This window comes from Arvicanthis niloticus, chromosome 26 (genome assembly GCF_011762505.2).
Source record: "Arvicanthis niloticus isolate mArvNil1 chromosome 26, mArvNil1.pat.X, whole genome shotgun sequence".
NCBI lineage: Eukaryota > Metazoa > Chordata > Mammalia > Rodentia > Muridae > Arvicanthis > Arvicanthis niloticus.
In genome coordinates this window covers 9331106-9353274 of record NC_133434.1, presented here as the reverse complement: position 1 = coordinate 9353274, position 22169 = coordinate 9331106, and the positions used below count along the sequence as shown (strand labels likewise).

Below are 22169 nucleotides of genomic sequence, written 5' to 3'. Positions count from 1 at the left end.
TAAAAAAAAAAAAAAAACAAAACACGAGTCTTTTAAGTTTGGGAGACCATAACTTAATTAGATCTCTCATTTCCAGAGGATTCTTGCGGCTCCTCCAAAGAAATAAATTAAATTTCAGTCAGCTGTATTTCACTGGGGGAAGGGTGCAAGACAAAGAAATTGGATGCTTTGTAAAAAATAGCACATTGTCTGGGCTGGAAGTGAGTTCTCCTTATTCCAATTGTTTTTGGAACAATGGCTCCTTCTGGGGGCATTGAATAGCCTCGGACTCCCCCTGGCTGGTGGGCTTTTTGTGTGCTATGAGGCTCCTCTACTTAAAAAAGGGAGGCGAGGGTCGCAGCCCTAGGCAGCTTTCAAAGGTGTGGTAGTGGGGATGAGAGTACCCCTTGCTTCTGCCTGGCTTTTGACCAGCTTCCTTTCCCAGGGGTGTGTCTCAGAGTTTCTCTGGGACTTCTTCTCAGTGAGTTAAGTTTGTATCTCAGCAGTGTTGTTCCAGGTACCTGATCACCGGGGAGCCGAGCTGGGAGAAAAGCCAGACCTGACATAGCTCTCAGTGGTGGTAGAACTGCACCCCCTTTGCTAAGCAGTGCCTCAGTCGGGCTGCTTTGAGCAGATTTCTTCACACCTCTCCATTGGAGTTTTCCTTGGGAGACTGAAGAAATTGGGCTCACAAATGGTGTCTGAGATCCCTCCCAGCCTGACCCAGAGACTCGCCCATGTGGCTCTGAGTGGTGGTCCATAGAGGGGTTGAGAGAGAAGGGGGGGGGGTGGAGACCCAGGTTGTTTCCACAGTCGAGAAGGAAAAGGATGCTATGACACTGTAGAGGCACTAGGTGCCTTGCACCACCAGGCCACCTCTCCCCTCCCAATGACTTGCCACCTTACAGTTCCGCAACGCCTCTGCCTCGGTGCTGTCAGACTTCTGTATATCGTCAAGGTTCCCAGGCGTTTCCTCTATTACTACCACCACCACCACTACTTTTACTACTATTGAGTCAAAGTCTCACCTTGTAGCCCTGGCTGGCCTGGAATTCTCTACGTAGACCAGGCCAACCTCTGCTTCCCCAGTGCTGGATCAAAGATGTGTGCCACCTGTACCCAGTTCCCTCCATGGTTCTTGCCCCCAGTCTAATCAGATAGTTATCGTCTAGCTTCTGTCTTCCTGCCTACTGGATCAAATTCCACCGGGACAGGGACCGTGTGTGAATCTTGTTCCCCGCACCCAGAGTGGTGCAGATGAAACAGAGGACAGCGAGTACTGACTTTTAAGCATGGCGAATCCATGGAAGCATGGTTCAGTACCAGAGGGGGATGCGAACCCAGAACTCTGTGACTCTGACAGACTTGGCCTTGCGGGGCTCCGTGCAGGCTTGCAAGTCTCACAGCAGGGAGCCTTCTGTAGCTACTGATCCATCATCAGGAGGGCATCAACGAGCAGTCTCTCCAGAATTAACTGGTTTAGCGCCTCCTGGCTCTCTCTTGTCCCCAGAGATGTCTGTAAATAATTAGAAATGATGGATCTCCCTGGGTTGTTGGGGCATAGAAAAGGAGGAAGGAGTGGGTTTATCCAAGCGTCCTTGTGGATATTTACCACCACATCTTCGAGTCCTTCCTCACCCGCTTCCATCAAGGGTTGTGGGTAAGAATCCGCTCTGTAGGGGATCTAGGTCATTCAAAACGAGTGGGTGAAAATCAAGGAGAAAAAGCAAAAAAACAGGACAACTTTTAGGGAAGTGAAAATAAAACGCTAATGTGGAAACAACTGAAAATAGATGCTGGGATGTCAGGCTGCATGCAAATCCAATGCTAATTACATGGAAATTGACTGGTCCCGACTTCCACCTGCCTTCCTGGGACCCTCGGGGAGCGCCTGCTGCAGGCGTCTTTCCTACACCAGCCAGCCAGCCAGCCACATAGCTGTGTAGCAAACTCTGATGTCGCCCCTGCCCACGCCACCCTCGTGAGGAGAGCTGAGGGGAAGGCTAAAAATAGTAACAATAGATATTTGGTTTCTTTTTTGCAGACAAAAGGCTCTGGCATCCACTGGAGGAAGAAGCGTTCAGGCAGCATGTGACTGGTTGGTATGAAATAAATAAATTGAGAAAATAGCATGTAATTAACTCTGAGTGTCTCTGATGAGTGCGGGTGTGCAGTCTTTCTCTAATGGACCCTTCCAGGAGGGGAAGAGACAAACGTGACAGACCCATTTATCAAGCTGACTGGCTCCTCTGCCCTGGCCCCAGGGTCTGTGTATCTCCTTGGATCTGTTTAAAGGCTTTCAAAACCCTCCCTGGATAGAGGCTCACATTATCTGAGGCCTGCCTGTCACCTCGAGATTCACTGTGTGGGGATGCTCAGCTGGCCAATTTAGAAAAATGTCCCACTCATTTACCAGGATGTCATCCCCAAGGAGAAGCCCACAGGCCACCCTCCTGGACCTTCCTGTTGCTTTAGAGGTATAAGAGCTCCAGGGTAGATGAGCTCAAAGTCAGGGTGTGTGCAAGGAAACTCCTCTGTTGGGGAATGGATTTGGAGTTAACCCAAGGAAGCTTCCTGGAGAGCAGCTCTGGGTTTTTTTAGGGAGTTGTGGGATGAGGAGAACAGAAGCCTCTCCATCTGAGAGTTAGTTGGCTATGTAAGCCCCAAAGCATGGGTTTTTGCAGCACAAATGGAAGCCGTTTTGTGGTCCTGGGGTGGGAAGCCTGGAGAGTGATGGGCCTGCCTCTTCTCTTCCTCCTCATCCATTGCTCTCCCGCAAGGCTTTCTTGTCTCTCTTATCTCCTACAGGTTGTTCTCCCACGTCGGTGACCCCTTCCTTGATGACCCCCTGCCTCGGGAGTATGTCCTCTACCTCCGCCCGACTGGTCCGTTAGCCCAGAAGCTCTCCGACTTCTGGCAGCAGTCCAAGCAGATCTGCGGGAAGAACAAGGCCCACAACATCTTCCCCCACATCACCCTCTGCCAGTTCTTCATGGTGAGCCGCATTGCACACCCTGTCTCTTCACCCCCATTCCCGCCAAGTGTCCCAGACAGCCCCTGGGGACCGGGACTGATCAAGCTCCTTTCCAGAAGTTTAAGGGGATCTTTAGGAGCTCTCAACACTGAGGGAACCTCCCAGAGGTCAGTGTGGTTCACAGTGAGGGCCTCACCCTACTTGCAGTCTCCTGGCATCGGCTGAGGCCCTAGAACATCTGGGTTCAGTGTGTCAGTACAATAGTCTGCTTCTACAACCTGAAGGATAAGCTCGACCCTTGGCCGGTGGAAGTCTGGCCTGTCAGCCGTTGATGTAGCTTCTTCATGGGTTGTTTACTGTCTACTCACTCCACTCTTAAGATAGAAATATCAGTGTGTGTGTGTGTGTGTGTGTGTGTGTCTGTCTGTCTGTCTGTCTGTCTGTGTGTCTGTGTGTATGTGTCTGTGTATGTGTGTATGTTTGCATGCATAAGCACCTCATCCACCTCAGATGTAAGTTCTCAGAAGTTATCCATCCACCTTGTAATCCAGCCCGAAACTCACTAAGGCAGGCCGAATGGCCAGTAAGCCTCAGAGATGTCTCCAGTCTCGACTCCCCCTGATTGTGGGATCGCAAGCCCATGCTAGCCCACCCAGCTTTTTAAGGTGGTTCTGGGCATCGAACTCACATCCTCAAGCTTGTATGGTGTGTACTCCAAGTGAACTTCACTCCTTCATTTTTACTTTTAGACAGAGACTCATAGCCCAGGCTAGCTTAAACTTACTACATCACTGAAGATGACCAGAAACTCCCGATCTTTGCATGCCTGATCCTCTTGCCTCAAGTAATCCCAAGTACTGTGATTTCAGGCATGGACCACCATGCCTGGCCAACTCTCGGGGAGGGGAGGGGAAGGACAGAGAGAGTAGGGGGTGAGATAAGTGGCTTACAGGTAGGAAAAGCCACTCCCCCCACATGATGTCACCATGAGGTCTTACTAGAGTTTTCTAGAGACTGAGAGAGAGCTTTCTCCAGCCACTCCCTAGCTATCTGTGGAAAAGCTTATTTCGAGGCGAAATCAATCCTCCATAGTGTAAAGGATGAAGCACACATCCCTACTTCTGTTCCCCACTCGTGTCCCGCACAGAGCAGGATGGTAGCCTTTTAAAACAATTTTCAAAACATACAGTTTTGCTTTGTCTTCTTTTGTTTTTTTGTTTTTTGTTTTTTTGTTTTTTTGTTTTTTTCCTTTCTGGATGTAAGTCTCACTTCCTGTTCGTCTCAGGTGAATAACATGTTCCTAACACCTTGTCTCTGGCAACTCACTCTGAAAATTAAATCGATTATCACTTCCTCTTAGTCATCCCAGGATCTTGCAGGAAAGCATTTAGGGCTTAGAGACACTCATCCTTCCTCCCAACCCTCCTAAGAGGGTAGGTGGATGATGTCACCGCTCCCTAGCCTCATTCTTTCTTCTTCCCAAGGATGATGGGAGTGGTGGGGAAGACAGAAGCTGTCTAAGGAGCAGCTGAAAGAGGGTTGGAGACTGTGTTCCCGCTTCTCTGTTCCTCCCCCCCACCCCCCACCCCCCCACTCCTCCTCCTCTCCCTGGTCCTCCTTTGAATCTCAGGTACCTTATTCCCTAGAAACAGGGCCTCTAGCTGAACTGGAACCCCACTTTTTGGGGGCGGGGGAGGGGAAGGCTGACTAAGTGAGCTGTTGGGTTCCAGCTTTCTCACCCTTCCTGTGCTGGGCCTTACAGACACCCACATGATGGTTCACTCCTGTCTATAACTACAGTTCCAGGGGACTCAACGCAGTATAATTCCAGGGTGCCATGCCTGGAATTTAAACTCCAGTCCTCATGCTCCCAAAGCAAATAGTCCCTCACATTGGTTCATCTCCATAGCCTGCCTTTTTGGGCAGGGACAGGGATGGGGGCGGGGTCTCACGTATCCCCCCGCCCCTTGCTAACCTAGAACTCACTATAACTGAGGATGACCTTGAACTGCCCTGCCTTCACTTTCTCAGTGCTGAGTTTGCAGATGTGACCTCACCACATCTGATTTATTTCTCCCCCCACCCAGTTTTATGTGGTGCTGGGAATGGAGTCCTTTGCTTCCTGCCCACGAGGCAAGCATTCTACCGACTCAGCTAGGTCCTCTGCTCCACCCTCCAGATTATTTTTACATTTTGTTTTATTTTATGTTTATTGGTGTATGTCTGTGCACTACTTTCATGCCTGGTACACACAGAAGCCCGAGAAAGGTGTTGAGTCCCTTAGAACTAAAGTTATAGACAGTTGTGAACCATCATATAGGTCCTGGGAACCAAATGAGGGGCCTCGGCCAGAACAGTGTCTCAGTTAGGGTTTTACTGCTGTGAACAGATACCATGACCAAGACAACTCTTATAAGGACAACATTTAACTGGGGCTGGCTTACAGGTTCAGAGATTCAGTCCATTATCCTCAAGGCAGGAACATGGCAGTAACCAGGCAGGCATGGTACAGGAGGAGCTGAGAGTCCTGCTTTTTCATCTGAAGGCTAGGATGAAGGTCTTAAAGCCCACACCCACAGTGACACACCTACTCCAACATGGCCACACCTTCTAATAGTGCCACTCCCTGGGCCGAGCACATACCAACCATCGCAAACAGCAAGCGTTCTTAACCTCTGAGCCATCTGTCTCCCTGGTCCCTGAGAACTTGACAGATTTTAGTATCTGTGTGACTGTTGGATTTATGTAAGCATTATAGAATGTTGACTGAGCCAATTCTTATATAGACTGCCTGTCGTCTTTGTTCGTTTGTGGTAAGAACTTGACCACCTACTACCTTCATCTTCTTGCTTGCCTTCGGGGCCGTGAATTGAGCACAGGGCCTCGACGATGCTAAGAACGGGCTCTAACCCTGTTGTACCCCATTCCCAGCCCTAAAATCCACCCTTTTAGCAGTTTTCAAGAATACATCGTGTGGCTTCTAGCTGTCGTTACCCTACTGTCTTGTATTGACTCTGAAATTGTGTTTCCTTTAACCAACACTTCCACCCCAACCCTGGGCTTTTTTTTTTTGTTTGTTTGTTTTCTGCTTAACCAATCAGATAGCATTCTGGCAAGGTTCCCAGGAACCACAACAGATCAAGAAGAAGGGAAGAGGTATCATGAGGCATTCCTTAGTTTCATCTGCCTGCTGGATAATCAGTGTCTGGATAATTGAGATCCCAAAGGTCTTCCCTTTCTTCATGGACAGGAGTGCTGGTTGAGTAATTGCATCATCAGCCTTGGATCTCTGAGACAGGCTGAGTGCTGAGGGGCGGCAGGCTTCTCTCTGGACTCTAATGAAGCCTGTCTGTTTTCCGACCCCAGTGCGAGGACAGCAAGGTGGACGCTCTGGGGGAAGCCCTGCAGACTACTGTCAGTCGATGGAAATGTAAGTTCTCAGCCCCGCTGCCTCTGGAGCTGTACACCTCTTCCAACTTCATCGGGCTCTTCGTGAAGGAAGACAGCGCGGAGGTCCTCAAGAAGTTCGCGGCTGACTTTGCCGCCGAGGCTGCGTCCAAAACAGGTAAACACCCCATGGCTGTCAGCCCAGTCCTGGATCTCAGTATCAGAGGTGGAAAGGACAGGGATGGGAGACAGTTATGGGGCAATCAACCTACAAAGAGGATCGAATTTATTTTGGTTCATAGTTCCACAGCTTTTAGTCAATGGTGGTTGGTCTATCGTAGCCTGTAGGCCTGTGGTGAGACAGAACATCCTGAGGGGAGTACACAGAGGGGGCCAGGAAGCAGGAGGACTGAGTACAAGAGGCTGGGGTCGGTCCCAAGGTCCCCTTCAGAGGCATATCCCAAATAACCTAACTTTGGCTCAGTAGACTCCACCTCTTTTTTGTTTGTTTGTTTTTGTTTTTTATTTTTTGAGACAGGGTTTCTCCGTGTAGCCCTGGCTGTCCTGGAACTCACTCTGTAGACCAGGCTGGCCTCGAACTCAGAAATCCACCTGCCTCTGCCTCCCAAGTGCTGGGATTAAAGGCCCACTGTCCAGGTAGACTCTTAAAGATCCCACCTCTACCCCGTGGTACCACAGGCTCGTGGCCAAGCCTTCACCATGATGTGGGGGACTTTTAAGATCAGACGGTACCCTCTGCAGAGGAGGAAGCTGGAGACAGGAGGTAGAGAAGATCATGCAAAAATGGACCCCTCTAGCAAAGACCATCCCATGTCCCTTGTAGAAATGTTAGACCTCTTTGCGTTCTGCTGACTGCTGACCTGCCAAAGAGCTCGCCCATGCCTTGTTCCCCGACTCCTTCCTGGGGACTTAACTGTTCACACTGAACTGTGAAGGCAGCCCTTTGTAGTCTCCATCTCCTCTGGTGCAGATCTAAGGGAATATCCTTCATCTTCTAAGCTTTTATCTGGATCTGACCATCCACTTCTTGCATAGCAATGGACGTAGTGGAGTGAAGCCACTATATAGTGAGTCATGAAAATATTCACCAAGTGGAAGAGTGTTGGGCCAATAGATTATTTTATTGTACAGTTGATGTTGAAATAAGGTCTCATGTAGCCCAGGCTGACCTCAAAGTTATTGGACTTTTAACCTTCCTATGTCTAGCTCCTGGGTGCTGGGATTCTAGCTGTGCACAACACCCCTCCCCCCTCACTGTTCCTGGGGATAGAGTCCAGGGATTCATGCTTGCTCCCAGTGCAACCGAGCTAAATCCCAAACCCCTGAATCCAAGTGCTGAATGAAAAACTGGGGGGTACCCACAGCTCTCCAGCCATACATTTAGGGGTGGCCAAAGACAGGAAGACCTGATCCCAGCCACAGGGTTTACTCCTTTTGGCTCCTTTGTCAGCGGTTATCTTACAGGGTGTCGGTCTTCACTGATGTTCGTTGCGTGTGCGGTGGTCCTTCAGAGAAGCCCCCACATAGAGCTTAGCCCAAACCACTGCAGTATCTGCTCTCAAAAGAACTGTGGGTCCTGAAGAGACTTCCTGTGGTTTGGGAAGAGCATCTTCTTCGATTGAATTCCCTCCTTTCTGCCAGGGGCCAGGCATGGGCTTACTAAATGAACAGAGAAAGGAAACATTTCCGAGAGATAGAACAACAAAGGGGAAATTACCTCTCTTCTTACCCATTGCCCTTGAAGAATTTTTTTTAAGTCCAGCTAGATGTTGTCAGCCCACTAATTCACTACAAGAACCAAACAAAGCCTCATATTTTTTACAAATCAGGAAAGCAGGACTGTGGTGGGTTCTTAAAGTGCAGACGGAATGAGAGACAGTCAAGGAACTGGATTCCCACGTGGGAATGGGAGATTTGCCAATCCCTCTCCAAGAATCTCCTGTCACTAAAGAACTTGATGGTTTCATGGCTCTGTCTCTGTGGCGCCCTCCGGTGGTGATCCGCAGAACCGCACAACCCTGGACTACTATCTTGCCGAGCTTTGTGGAAAGTAGGTCATTATGTCTTTGCCCTAGAACTCATGCCTGTGTAGTCTAGAATTACTGGTTCACCCAGATTTCTTCGGCAAGTATATTTAGTGTTGTTCTTCTTTCTGGGTGGCTCGAGAAGGCTCACCCATGCGCGTTTATTTCATCAGCAAGTACTGTGAAGGCCCAGAGTATAGAGAATAGAACAGTCACAAACACCAGTCTAACGGACTCACTCCACAGAAACGCCCTGGAAGGTGTTACTAAACACTCCATGACATCCAGGACAGCACCCTACAAGTAACTGTTGACATACATGTTGTTGGGAAAGCCTACTTCATTCTGTGGTGTCTCCCCAACCCCCTCTTTTTCACCACGCTCCCAGAATCCAGGAAATCCGATCCCAGATGAAGACAACTGCTCACACAGTCACAAAACCCACTTTGTACTTCCGCATCAATCACATTGGCCCTGTAGGTCTCCTTTTCTTCATCTGAATGGAGGGGCTGGGGATGAGCCCCTGGACTTGTCAGGAGGAGCCAGCCAAAAAGATTAACCCGAACCCATCCTCAGCTCCCGCTGAAAAGCCATCTGTTGCGTGGCTTTTCATCTCTGGAACCGTGGGTTGATTGGGGCCTGGGTTGATCCACCCCTTTAATTCTGCTACTGCCTCTCCCAAGGGCTCTTTGTTTTGGGGGGGGGACAGGACACGTTTCTGGACCCTTCTGTCTCCTCCATTATCATGATTTCTTCTTTCTAATCTGAACGCTACCTTCCTTTTCTCCAGAGGTGCACGTGGAACCACATAAGAAGCAGCTGCATGTGACGCTGGCCTACCACTTCCAAGCCAGCCACCTACCCACCCTAGAGAAGCTTGCCCAGAACATCGATGTCAAGCTAGGGTGCGACTGGGTGGCCACCATATTCTCTCGGGATATCCGATTTGCTAACCATGAGGTAATGCCTCCCTGTAGCACTGCACGTGCTCTCAGGCTAAATCCGTAGATACTTTATAATAGGTTCACATTGAGAGCCTGCAAGGTACCGCTGGGCAGGCAGAATTTTTTAAATTTTGCACTCAAAGAGTTTCAAGGCCCAATGAGGTGACTCAGTAGTCATGGCACTTGGTGTCAAGATGACACTTGACTTGAGTTCAATTCCTGAAACCCACATGTTAGGAGAGAACGGAACAGGTTGTCTTCTGACCTTCCTGTACGTGTACACACACACACACACACACACACACACACACACACACACACACAGAATACATCTATAAGAAAGGAGCTTTGAGTCCAGCAAGGGAGAGAGGACAGACAGATGTAAGAAGAAACCTCTCCTGGTCCCTTTGAGAGGTTGTGGACTCTACAATGGAAAATGCAAGTGAGGGTAACTGAATCCTACTGTAGACAAATGGGACTGTTTTAGCATCCTTCTTTGGATGTAATCAGCATGGCTTTGCAATCAATCACGTGCCTCTCAGAAGGACCGTGTTAACCTTTTTTATCTTAAAGAAGACTCAGAGGTTAACTATCTGCTCTGAAGCAGCCGTACAGTTGAGGCCACAGGAAGCAGAGCCTCAGTCTTTTGATCAACAAAGGCAGGTGATCTGTCTGGGGAAAGACCACACACGGTAGTCCTGCAGGGTTTGCTGTTCTTCTTTCTCTCACGATTTCAGCGATTAGAAGCCACTGTTTCACAAGCAGTGCCAGGGAGATGGCCCAATGGAAGGGTAGGAGTGCTTGTGCAAACATGAAGACATGAATTCAAATCTCCAACACTTACAGAAGCCCACATTCCTGTAACATCAATGTTGAAAGGCCAACAGACAAATCTTAGGAGCTAGCATAGGTTTGTGGTGCGCTCCGGGATCAGGGAGAGATCCTGTCTCAAGGGAATGAAGTGGCAACCACTAGAAGAAGACACCCAAGGACTCCATATATACACACACAGGGTCACAAACAAGTGGGGCATGTACTTGTTACACACACACATGTATATACTACATACATAGTGCACACACACACACACAGATTCATGGCTTTTCTATAACTATTACAGTGTATTATTAGATGTTCTGTATTTTATTAGTTTTGTTCTCAATATATAAATTAAATTTAATCATGGCTATTAATAGAAAAATACATAGTATACACTTAACACAACATACAGAGTGTGTTTGGCCCTATCTGCCTCTGGGTTTTGGAATGAACCCCATGGTTAGTGGATAGATAGCTACTGTAGTTAGATTTTAAAAAATTACCTTCTAGCTTAATTACATTTGTTAAGCAATAGTTACATGTTTCTCAATTTTTCAACTATGCCAAAAGGGTTTTTTTGTTGTTGTTGTTGTTGCTGCCATTGTTGTTGTTAGCCTACAGGACCTTTTGACAATTCTTTTATACTTTCTTAACATGTTAAAAAAAAAAAAAAAAGGGCAAACCCCAGAAACAGACAGAATGTCTTACTGTACCCAGGCAACCTCGTTGTTTGGGAAGTGTTAAGAGCCAGTCTAAACACCAAAGCTTTGAGGTGTGGTGTTGCACTTAGGGAGTGGTGGTGCCAGGTCTTGCCTGACTTTCCTGATGAGAACATTCTTCAGTCATTGGGGCTGATTCCTCCTGAGACAGACTAAGGGATGACATCTGATCTTAAGCATTTTGGCATCTCCTGGAATTACCAAGAATGATCCTTAAGTTAATCCCAGCACATGGAAGGCAGAGGCAGGCGGATTTTTGAGTTCGAGGCCAGCCTGGTCTACAGAGTGAGTTCCAGGACAGCCAGGGCTACACAGAGAAACCCTGTCTTGAAAAAAAAAGAAAGAAAGAAAGGATACTAGAGAGAAGTGTGGTGGCCAGACTCTTTTCCCAAGGACAAAGGCAAAATGAAAGGTCAGGGTTGGTTGTGCACTGGTCCCAGAGAAGTCACCTTTATAAGAGGAGAAGGTGCCGTGTGGTGGAATTTTACAGGGCTTGTCTCCTAATGAACACTGCCCTCCGGTTAACTCCAAGGGTAACTGCTTTTCTGCGTGACCCACATTCTGCTCAGTCTGTGCAGAAAGAAAGAGGCTGCAAATGCCCACATGAATTATTCTAAAAATAACTTGGCCCCCTTTAGCTCTTATGTGCCAAAGCTCAATTATTACAGTCTCTTCTGAGAAGGCACCCACTGCCCTGTTCGGCTCCCTCTCCGTCCTTTTGGTCTTCTGGAGGGAGTCCCTTGGGTGTGTGATGATCGCATAATTTCTGTAATTCATAGGCTAGGAATGTAGCTCTTGTTTGTAGACACAAGATTTTTTAGTATTATTTTTATTTTATCTGTATGGGTGTTTTGTGTTCGCATGTATGTCTGTGTACCATGTGTGCACAGTGCCCATGTAGGGCCGAAGAGGGTGTCAGATCCCTCGGAATTGTAGTTACAGAAGATCGTGAGTGCCGGCAGCTAAAGCCAGGTCCTCTGGAAGAGCAGCCGGATCAGGAACCCTGGGCCACTAGAAGTACCTAGAGCCCTGTAAGGCTCAGTCCTCCTGCATTTCCTTAGAGCATCACTGTTCCGCGCGCCTCCCGAGTCCCCTTCGCCCGCGAAAAAGGACACGTGAGGCGGTGTTCGGGTAATTCTACAGCGAGGCTTTACTCTTGTATAAGCAGAAGCGGAAAAGACGAAAAGACAGGAAGAGGTGCTGCTTAAATACACCCTAGAGTGACGTATTCACTTCTGATTGGCTGTTCACTCATTACCCATAATACGGCCCGGGATGGGCAGTGATTTGCCGCGCTTTTTGCCTCTTGTACCTGCACAGTTAGTTGTTTACTTGTGGAGACACGGGATGCCCGCTCCATCTTGGAATGGCGGATGGATGTATCACCACTAACCGCGGCTTCCTACACATCACATTTAACCTTTATAGTCTAGGCGTTGATGGAGACCAAAGCTGAAAACTCTGAAGATGGCTTGTCACTTTCAGATCTAGAGCCTTAGGAGAAGGTTCTGGAAGCCTTCTCCGCCTTTCTGGCTGTCTGAAAACACATAAGATAGGTTATCATTTCCTTCCTACGAGATCTCTCACTGATGACAAAAGATCTAAAATAAATGGCTATTTTTTTTTTAAAGTCTAGGATTATGACGCTTATATATACCAAGAAAAGAAACACCACCACCACTCCTTCGAGTAGGATACAGGCCACATGGCCTGACCTCATGGCTGCCCTTGAGGACCTTTGCTGAGCTCAGAGAATGGACATGTGGCCTCCATCTGCTCTCTGGTGGAAGCTGGTTTCTTTCTGGTTACACGCATTGGTGTCTAGGAGAGACAGCTTTCGTTCAGGGTCTTCCTTACAATTGTAGGCTTAAAGAAAGCCATGGGCTGTTTTGCTTCATCTCCCGAGTCACAGAGAAAAGGCCATCCTTCCCGAGCAGCTCAGCGCACTGGCTGCTCTTGCAGAAGACCTGGGTTTCGTCCCCAGGACCCTCGTGGCAGCTCACAACATTCTGCGATACAGTTCCAAGGAATCTGATGCCTTCTTCTGTCCTCTGAGGGCTCGTATATACACAGACATCACACATAGGCACACACACAGAGAGAGAGAGACAGACAGACAGACAGACAGACAGACATCCTTTATTACTGTCCCAATAGAAGTGACTCCCCCTTGGCCTGTCTGTGAACCCATGTAATGACAAGTTTTCCTCACACAATCCCCATCTGCCTAGTGCTTGCTACAGCAGGTGGTACGGGGCGGGGGGAGGGGGAGGGAGGGGGAGAATGAATATTTGTATGTCCAGCCATTGCCCAGAAGAACCTTCCAGCTTTCTGTGAGTTCCCGAAGCACCTGCTTCTGAGTCCTGACAGAAAGTAAAAGCAAGACTAGGATTCCTGGATGGTTCTGGAACACCAGGCACCTACCTGTGAAACATTAGTGAGAGAAGTACTTTCTGATCAGAAAAGCCATGTCTGCTCAAAGCCTGTGACCCCAGGGACTCCTATATACAGAGCACTTTGTCATTGCGTATATAGAGTACGGTCTTAGGACCTCAAGTAGCTGGGTCTGGTCTCATGGCTCTTCTCTCTTTTTTTGCAGACGTTACAGGTGATTTATCCCTATTCACCTCAGAATGATGATGAGCTGGAGTTGGTCCCAGGGGACTTCATCTTCATGTCCCCCATGGAGCAGACCAGCACTAGTGAGGGCTGGATTTATGGTACCTCGCTGACCACTGGCTGCTCTGGGCTGCTTCCTGAGAATTACATTACCAAGGCTGATGAGTGTAGCACCTGGATCTTCCATGGGTAGGTAGACCCACTCTCCTGCCCACGAAAGGTCACTTCCTATCCTGGTGCCTGGTGGGTAACCAACCTGAGGCTGCTGTCCATCTCTGGCTGGAGAGCAGCAACATCCCGTGTTAAGAGTGCATTGCTACGTACGTAGCTTCCGTGTATCTCATCCTGGGCCATTACTCTGGCGGGGCGGGGGGGGGGGGGGAGCGGCTTCTCAAAGCAGCTAGACAGACTCCTTCTATGTCAGCCTGACCAATGACAGAAAGATTCAAAAGTCAGGAACTCACGTTCACTAGGTGACCCTGAAAAAATAAGTCCTCTGACTTGGTGTGCGTGTGCACCTAGGCAACAGAGACTGTGTTCAAGATGACAGGCAGCTTGTGGGAGCCGAATAGGAGCATGAGGTCTCACATTCTTTATTCAGGTGACACCCACCTGCCCCTCACTGCTCTGCTGTCCTTAGCCCATACTGGGGTCCAATTTCCAGAATGGACCATGTTGTGTGACCAGCTTTGCCCCAGATAGAAATAAACAGAGACACAAAGTGCCTTCCTCCTTCCCAATTCAAGGTGCTCCAATCCAGCCCCAGGTTTCACATGCTGGTTTGGTTTTCCCTCCCCCCCTTGTTTCTTCCATATGGCAATGTGGCTGAGAGGCAGAAGCCCTGAACACCCACTGCATTATTTACCTACCACGGTAGTGCCTGTCTTAAGGGATCAGATCAGGTGGTTCCTGCAAGTATTTCTCCTGGAGGGAAGAGGACAAAGACAGTCCCCTGCTCTGTGAGCCCTAGACCAACCATACATTCAGGATCGGAAAGGACACCCTCTTCCTTCCTCTGCCTTGTGCAACGCCCTCCCCAGCCCACAGGCATCCAGATGTTTCATGCCCCCAAATGTCCGTTTTAGAAGTGTTTCTGAAGCTGAGACTATGGGAGTTGAGTTTCTGCAGCTGCCATTTTATCCCACAAAGATAAATAAGGGCTGAAAGAGATCGAGTCAGTAAGTGTAGCTGCTCACACTTGTAATTCCAGTGCTGAGAAAGTAGAGATGTGGGGCGGGGGTGGGGAGGTGGGGGGTTTGGCCAGGCTAAACTACTTGGTGAGTCTGGGGACGGTGCCTTAAAGAAGAAGAAGAAGAAGAAGAGGAAGAGGAAGAGGAAGAGGAAGAGGAAGAAGAAGGGGAGGAGGAGGAAGAGGAGGAGGAGGAGGAAGAAAGACGGGAGATGGGAGAAGATGAAGATGAAGAAGAAGAAGAAGAAAGAGGAATGGCCAGCAACATAGGAAAGACACTTGCCATAGAGCCTGATGATCCAAGCCCAAACTGCAGGGTACACATGGTAGAAGGAAAAACCCAGTCCACTACATCCACACACACATACACTGTGGCATGCCTGGTAGATAGATACATAGATAGATAGATAGATAGATAGATAGATAGATAGATACATACATACATACATACATACACACACATAGTTAGATACATAGATAGATACATAGATAGAAACATAAATAGATATATAGATATATAGATACATAGATATGGCTCAGCAGTTGAGAGTACTGGCCGTGCAATCCTAAGGACCAGCATTCAGATCCTAGCACCACAAGGTGACTCACTAGCAGCTGTAACTCTAGCTCCAAAAGCTCTAGCTTCCTCTTCTGGCCCCCAAGACCCCCACATAGATACTAACACGGGTGTATACACACACACATAAATAAAAATAAAGACTTTTTTTTAAAAAGATAGACAGTGACTAAGGAACTCATGGTTGTCCTCTGTCCAACCCCTACGAACACACACACACAGAGAGACAGAGAGAGAGAGAGACAGACAGACAGACACACACACACACACACACACACACACACACACACACATACAGCCATGTATCATATATAGCATCTTAGCTCAGGGTTAGCCCTTGGACACAGTAACAGTCCCTTAAGTTGTGTCACAGGACCCTAGCAGCTTAGTCCAAGCTCACTCTAACGCTATTCAGACAAGTCACCCAGTGATTCGCTCCTCGGAACAGCGCCCCAAAGAGTGGCTCATGCCTGTGCTGAGAACTGAAGATTACTTGCTTGACGAAGCACAGTTCCCAGGTCTTGTTTTTAGCAGTGGGGCTATGTGTGGGGGCAGAGTACACACATGGAGTTCCACTGACACCCCCCTGTGAGACCCTCCATTTAGACCGTCTCCCTGAACTAGGATTCAGACTCCACCAGGGGGACAACTGACTAACCTCATCCAGGGCACCATGGGGGAGGCCCATGTGTCATCTCCCCCAGGGCACCAACAGAAGGTCTGTGTGTCATCTCCTTTGACTTTGAAGATCACTGTTGATGTTATTCCTTGGGAACTGTGTTTGAAATTAAATTCTCAGGTCCACAGCCAACTCTGCTCTGAGTGTCCAAACGAAAGGGCTAGACATTGAGACTGTGACGAAGAAGATGAATTTCAGTCCAGTTATATTCAGATCCTAACTCTCTCATAGACTGGCTATGTAGACCTTGCCCAAGTTGAATTACTACTCTGGGCCACCGTAAAAGAGCGAACCATTCCATATACAGCACAAACTGTGGTAGTGACCACATCTATGGTGGCTCGACAGCAGTACTGTCTACAGAATGCCCACTAGTGGTTTTGATTTTTTTTTTTTTTTTTTTTTTTTGGTCTGTGTTTACTGTGCTGAAGCTAAATGTCTCTTCCATAAAAATGGCCTGACAGGTAAGTTACCCGTTTACTGCTCAGCCCCAGAGGTAGGAATGACATAGCTCAGGGCCACTGTGAGAGAAGCCTTCTCGTGCCTAACCAAAGATGGGCAGTCATAGGGAGACACAGAAACTGTGTGGCCTGGCCCTGGCTAGCTTCAAGAAAAGCTCTAAAGAGTGTTCAGGCAGTGTACAGGGACTCGGGGTGACAGTTGGCTTTTATTCTTGTGCCCACCCAGTGCTCCTTTGCCTTCTGAATACCTAGGAAAATGTTTTCTTTTCTCACTGCTCTTCCTGGCGGTCATTTGTTCCTGAGTGTCCCTAAATATCTTCCGGGTGATGCTGACCCCTTGTCCTCTAAAGTTGGGGTGACCTGCTGACCCTCACACAGGCCTAACATGTTCTAGGCAGGAGCCTGGATCTTCCTGCTCCCTGAGAAGGAGTTCTCCGTGTCAGGCCCACTTCTTCTCCGCCCTGGTCTGGCACTCTCCCCAGGCTGTTCAGGGAGAGACTGGTCTTTTGATTCCAGTGACATTGAAGATGGGAGGGAAGCTGCTGTTTCCCTCACCAAGGGAACTGGAGGGAAAGAAAAGGCCCTATCATTTTCTTCCCAGCTGTGATACAATAAAGACCTTCCAGAGGTGGGCAAGGGAGATGTCAGCATGATTCCAGACAGCTAGACAGTGGAGGCCCGAAGCTTTGATGAGCCAGACAGGAAAGCTGAAGGTTTCTTCAGTTGTGTGCCATTGGGGAAGCTCTCTGCTTAAAACACAGGGGAACATCTGGTCTATTAGAGTGGCTCAGCTATCCCTTGACTACAGTCACTTAAATTTACCCATAACAGGTCTAATTTGGGTGCACATCACACTAAAAAGACAGAGCTCTATTGAGCCGCAGGCTCCTGGTTCTGCCTCATAGGTCTGAGCCATGGTCTGTGAGGAGCAAGATGCAGCTCAGGGCCTCCTGGTGTGTCTGATATGCACAGGGCTGCAGGTCTCTTTTTCATGGTCCGACACCTTATGCCTGAACATATAGCCAGGCTGGGGACACAGCTCGGTTGGTAGAGTGCTTGCCTAGCATGCCAGAAGCTCTGGGTTTGATCTTCAGCATCCCAGAGACTGCGGGTGGTGGCACACACCCGTTATCCCATCACTCAGGAAGTAGAAGCAGGATGACCAGGTGTCTAAAGCCAACCTTGGCTGTGTGTGGAGTTGGAAGCCAGGCTGGACTCCGTGAAACCCTGTCTCAAACAAAAACAAAAACAAAAGCCGGCCTGTCATTTGTAGGGTGAATGCAGGGACATGAAGAACTTTTAAGGGCAGAATGTGTCCCAAAGTAATAAAATCGTATGGTTTCTTGAGAAGAAAAAAAGCCAACAAGAACCCAACCAACTCCTGTCCTCTCACCTGACTATGTCACTCAAAAGTATTTACCCACAGGACCTGAAGGCAACATACAGTGATGTTTATTAAAGGACTGTTCACAATAGCTGAGTCACGAAATCCATGTAAGTGGCATACACTTATATTGAATGAACAAGGAGAATGTGAATGTACTCAGTGGAATTTGATTTAGCAAAAACAAAAAAAATTGTCATACGTGAATTAAGTCAGACTCAGAAAAACAAATACTGCATGTTTTCTCTTGTTAATCATAAATGTTATTATATAGGTACATAAAATCACCACACATACAGATGTACATGTGTCTTGAATGTAGAAATGAAACTGTTTAAAAGAGTATGGGGACTGTCCTAGGGTTTTACTGCTGTGACCAGACGCCATGACCAAGGTCGCTCTTATAAGGACAACATTTAATTGGGGCTGGCTTTCAGGTTCAGGGGTTCAGTTTATTATCATCAAGATAGGAACATGGCAGCATCCAGGCAGACATGGTACAGGAGGAGCTGAGAGTTCTACATCTCCATCTGAAGGCTGCTAGGAGAAGACTGACTTCCAGGCAACTAGGAAGAGGGTCTTAAAGCCCATACCCACAATGACACACCTACTCCAACAAGGCCACACCTCCAAATGGTGCCACTCCCTGGGCCAAACATATTCAGTCCACTACAGGGACTAATGGGGGAGATACATGAGGGCAGAGGGAGTAGAGGGAAAGAATGTGACCAATGTACGTTGTCAACTGTTTTTGGAAGTAAGGTATCTGTATCCCCACCTCCCCAGCCACCACCACCCGACAGGGGTCTGTCTCTGTATAGCTCTGGCTCTCCCAGAACTCACCATGCACAGCAGGCTGACTTCAAACTTAGAGAGTTCTGCCTACTTCTGCCTCCAGAGTACTACTGTGTCACCATGCCAACACCAAAGTACTTACATGGCAACATCCGTATGAAACTCAGTACTCTGTACGCTGAATATATGTCAAAAAAAATAGTGGTGGGTAATTTGGGGGCACGGGGGGGGGGGTGCTGTTCGAGACAGGGTTTCTTTGTGTAGCCCTGGCTGTCCTGGAACTCACTCTGTAGACCAGGCTGGCCTCAAACTCAGAAATCCACCTGCCTCTGCCTCCCAAGTGCTGGGATTAAAGGCGTGTGCTACCACCGCCCAGCAGTAATTAAAAAAAAAAAAAACCAAAAACAAACAAAAAAAAAACAAACCAAAACAAACAAACAAAAAAAAACCCCACAACAACCAGTTAGCTTACTGATTTTAGAAAAGATGAAAAATTTCAAAAGTGAAATTCTAATAAGCATACTGTGTTAGAGGCGAATTCTGCAGAGGAGATGCTAACTTGACCAGATTGTTGGGCCTAGCGATGTAAACCCAGACTTGGTAGAGCAAACTGGGCCTTTCCAAGTGCAAGAAATTAAAGATTCAAATACTTCCCTTTGAGACTGCCCAGTGACCCGGGAGATACTCATTAGAGCTGCCCAACAACCATGTTTAAATAGCAGCCCTCATTACGTAAGGCTCTGGGAAGTCTACCGTGTGCAGGAATTTCAGGGTGGAATATTTAGACAGCTTTGCTCTAGGCTAGATCTCCTCCCGGCCCCCATAGTTACAGTGGCATAGTCAGAAATAAGATTCCTTGATTCGCAGCTCCAAACATCTGGCAAGAGTCAGAGCCTCTGAAATAACCCAGTCTCTAATCATCTTCTTGGAGTTGCTATGGAGACCAGTAAAGTGCAGGAGACTGAAGAGGTCAGGTTAAGGGATGAAGGTGGCGTTCCTGAGAACCTCAGAGCCACAGGAGAAGCGGTGCTGGGAACACGTTTCTGCTCACATTCCTCAGATGGAAATAGCCATGGGAAAGATTAAAGGCGGCAGGGACTGTTTATTTCTCCGCAGCCACAGAAAGAGCCAGAACAGTGGTACATAATTGATACCTCGTTATTCTTTAACATGTCTCTGCTGCCAGCCCTGCCTGCAGCATTTTAATAAGCCTAGAATCACTGGACGCCATCCCTGCCCAAAGGGATGGGTGCATCTGTTCTCAGCTCTGAGGACTGTTTGCCCTTGTTTATTAACTGTGAGACTTCAGGAAAAAAAAAATGTTCTTGCCTGGGGATGGGGTGCTCCCTACTCACATCCGCAAATACACATGACTAGACAGTCCTTTGTGCTAATTCCATACTCCCAAGTAGCTTCAGCAAGAGCAACCGATGACTCCTGGCTGAAACTGTTAACCCTTTCCTCTCCTTCCTCTACAGTTCCTACTCCATCTTAAACACGGTGTCATCCAGCTCACTCACGTTTGGTGATGGGGCGTTAGAGAGGCGACAGTATGAAGATCAAGGACTTGGGGAGACAACACCCCTCACTATCATCTGCCAGCCCATGCAGGTAAGGCTGATCGTGAGGGTCATGTCCTGGAATCTAATCCTGATGGTTTTGTTGTTTTGTTTTGCTTTTTGAGACAGGGTTTCTTTGTGTAGTTGAAGCCTGTCCTGGAATCCATTATGTAGATGGGGCTAGCCTCAAACTCAGCTATCCTCCTGTCTCTGCCTCCCAAGTGCTGAGATTAAAGGCACGTGCCACCACCACCCAGCTAATCAGGGTGCTTTGAGGTCTATCCTCAACATTGACCTTACTTCTTCCAAAGGGTCCTTAACCTTATGAGGGGGGAGTACACAAGATCACAAAGACACACAACAATCCAAAACTAGGAGAAGATGAGTGAGGGTACTGACTGTGGACATCGCCGTGTGGATTTGAGCTTGGAAGCAAGGCCATCCCAAAGAAAGAAGAGGAGGCTGTCTCTCTACTTGTATCCGTAGAATGAGGTTCTTAGCATAGTAATTTGGCATAGTGAGAATTCGGCATACTGGTGACACTTTGGGGACAGGCTGGAGAAGGGAGAAGGAGTAGTTGTCAAGCAGACACATTGAAACCTCAACATGTGAAGGATGAGAAGGGGCGTGTGCTTTGTCTGGAGCCCAAGGTTTGAATTAAGGGACATCAGGAGAGCAGGTGGCAGCGTTCACAGTGCCGGTCCACACATCAGCCCTGGCAAAGCAACAAGAGCCAATGGAAGAGTGTAGGTCAGCAATGACCTAGCAGGCTGAGGTACCTGGAAACAGCCAGTGCGTGAGCAAGAAGGATGTAGAAGCATCTAGGCAGTTCCACTAGCACCTGTGGAAACAAGAACTTGTCTCAACTTGCCTATGTCACCACCCTATGTGGTGCAGCCGTCCCCCGTGAGCCCATTCTGGAAATGCCAACATACATGCAGCCCAGATAACAGCACATATGATGATTAGAATATTCAAAGCCTGGCTGCAGAGGTGGCTCAGCGGTTAAGAGCACTGACTGCTCTTCCAGAGGTCTGGAGTTCAAGTCCCAGCAACCACATGGTGGCTTATAACTGTAATTCCAGTCCTAGTGAATTCTCCCACCTCTGGACACTGCAGGCACCTGGTACTCATACATGCATGCAGGCGAAACACCCGTACCCATAAGTAATAAATAAGACAGTTGTAGAAAAAAAAAACATGCAAAACAGACACATGTGTGACGATAGAATTCCTCCCTCCCGGAAAGGGGTGATGACGCATCTCTTTGGAGGAAGCAGCTGTCTTTCTAGATGACTTCTCTTCATTAATGGCTGGCTTGACCTGTGAACTGTACCTTGAGTAACCCTCTTGTTGCAGTAGGGGGAAGCAAAGAGCATAGTATTTTCATAATCCCTCATACCTCAAAGCACCTACAGGTATCTCATGGGAGCCTCAGAATAATGTATGAGGTCTGTGGGATGAGTTTATTACCCCCACTTTACAAGCAGGCTAGACTAACGTCATGACAGGGAGATGATCAGAGTCACACACTGGCAGGATATTTCCTAGAACTTGGCTCTCGTGGCACGCACGCGGGGTAGTCTGCAGTGCCATGTGTGTCCTTACTTTTTGTCCCTCTTTCTCTGCAGCCCCTGAGAGTCAACAGCCAGCCAGGGCCACAGAAGCGATGCCTCTTCGTTTGTCGGCACGGGGAGAGGATGGACGTTGTGTTTGGGAAGTACTGGCTATCCCAGTGCTTTGATGCCAAAGGTGAGTCTCTCCGTCTTTCCACTTTCTCTGTGGTTTCGTTTACCCACAGTTAGAAAGTCCAAAACTAGCTGTCTCCGTTAGGATTTCCATTGCTGTGATGAAACGCCATGACCAAAAAGCAAGCTGGGGAAGGAAAGGGTTAATTCATCTTACACTTCCACATTGTAGTCCATCATTGAAGAAAGCCAGGGCAGGAACTCAAACAGGGCAGGAACCTAGAGGCAGGAGCTGATGCGGAAGCCATGGAGAGGCACTGCTTACTGGCTTGCTCAGAGATTGACACCACC

At 48.2% G+C, this 22169-nt stretch overlaps 1 protein-coding gene across 2 annotated transcripts in view; it reads left to right on the top strand.

Moving 5' to 3' along the window:
* Ubash3b (ubiquitin associated and SH3 domain containing B) overlaps window positions 1-22169 on the top strand; it is a 142846-nt gene that overhangs the window by 103738 nt on the left and 16939 nt on the right. Inside the window, exons 2-8 of one of the 2 annotated variants that reach the window (XM_076924787.1) lie at window positions 2024-2077; window positions 2788-2974; window positions 6320-6518; window positions 9176-9345; window positions 13467-13675; window positions 20050-20182; window positions 21762-21882. In XM_076924787.1, coding sequence (XP_076780902.1) covers window positions 2024-2077; window positions 2788-2974; window positions 6320-6518; window positions 9176-9345; window positions 13467-13675; window positions 20050-20182; window positions 21762-21882 — 1073 coding nt within the window. Of the gene's footprint in view, window positions 1-2023; window positions 2082-2787; window positions 2975-6319; window positions 6519-9175; window positions 9346-13466; window positions 13676-20049; window positions 20183-21761; window positions 21883-22169 lie in introns of both variants that reach the window. The other variant, XM_076924789.1, reaches the window with a different exon arrangement.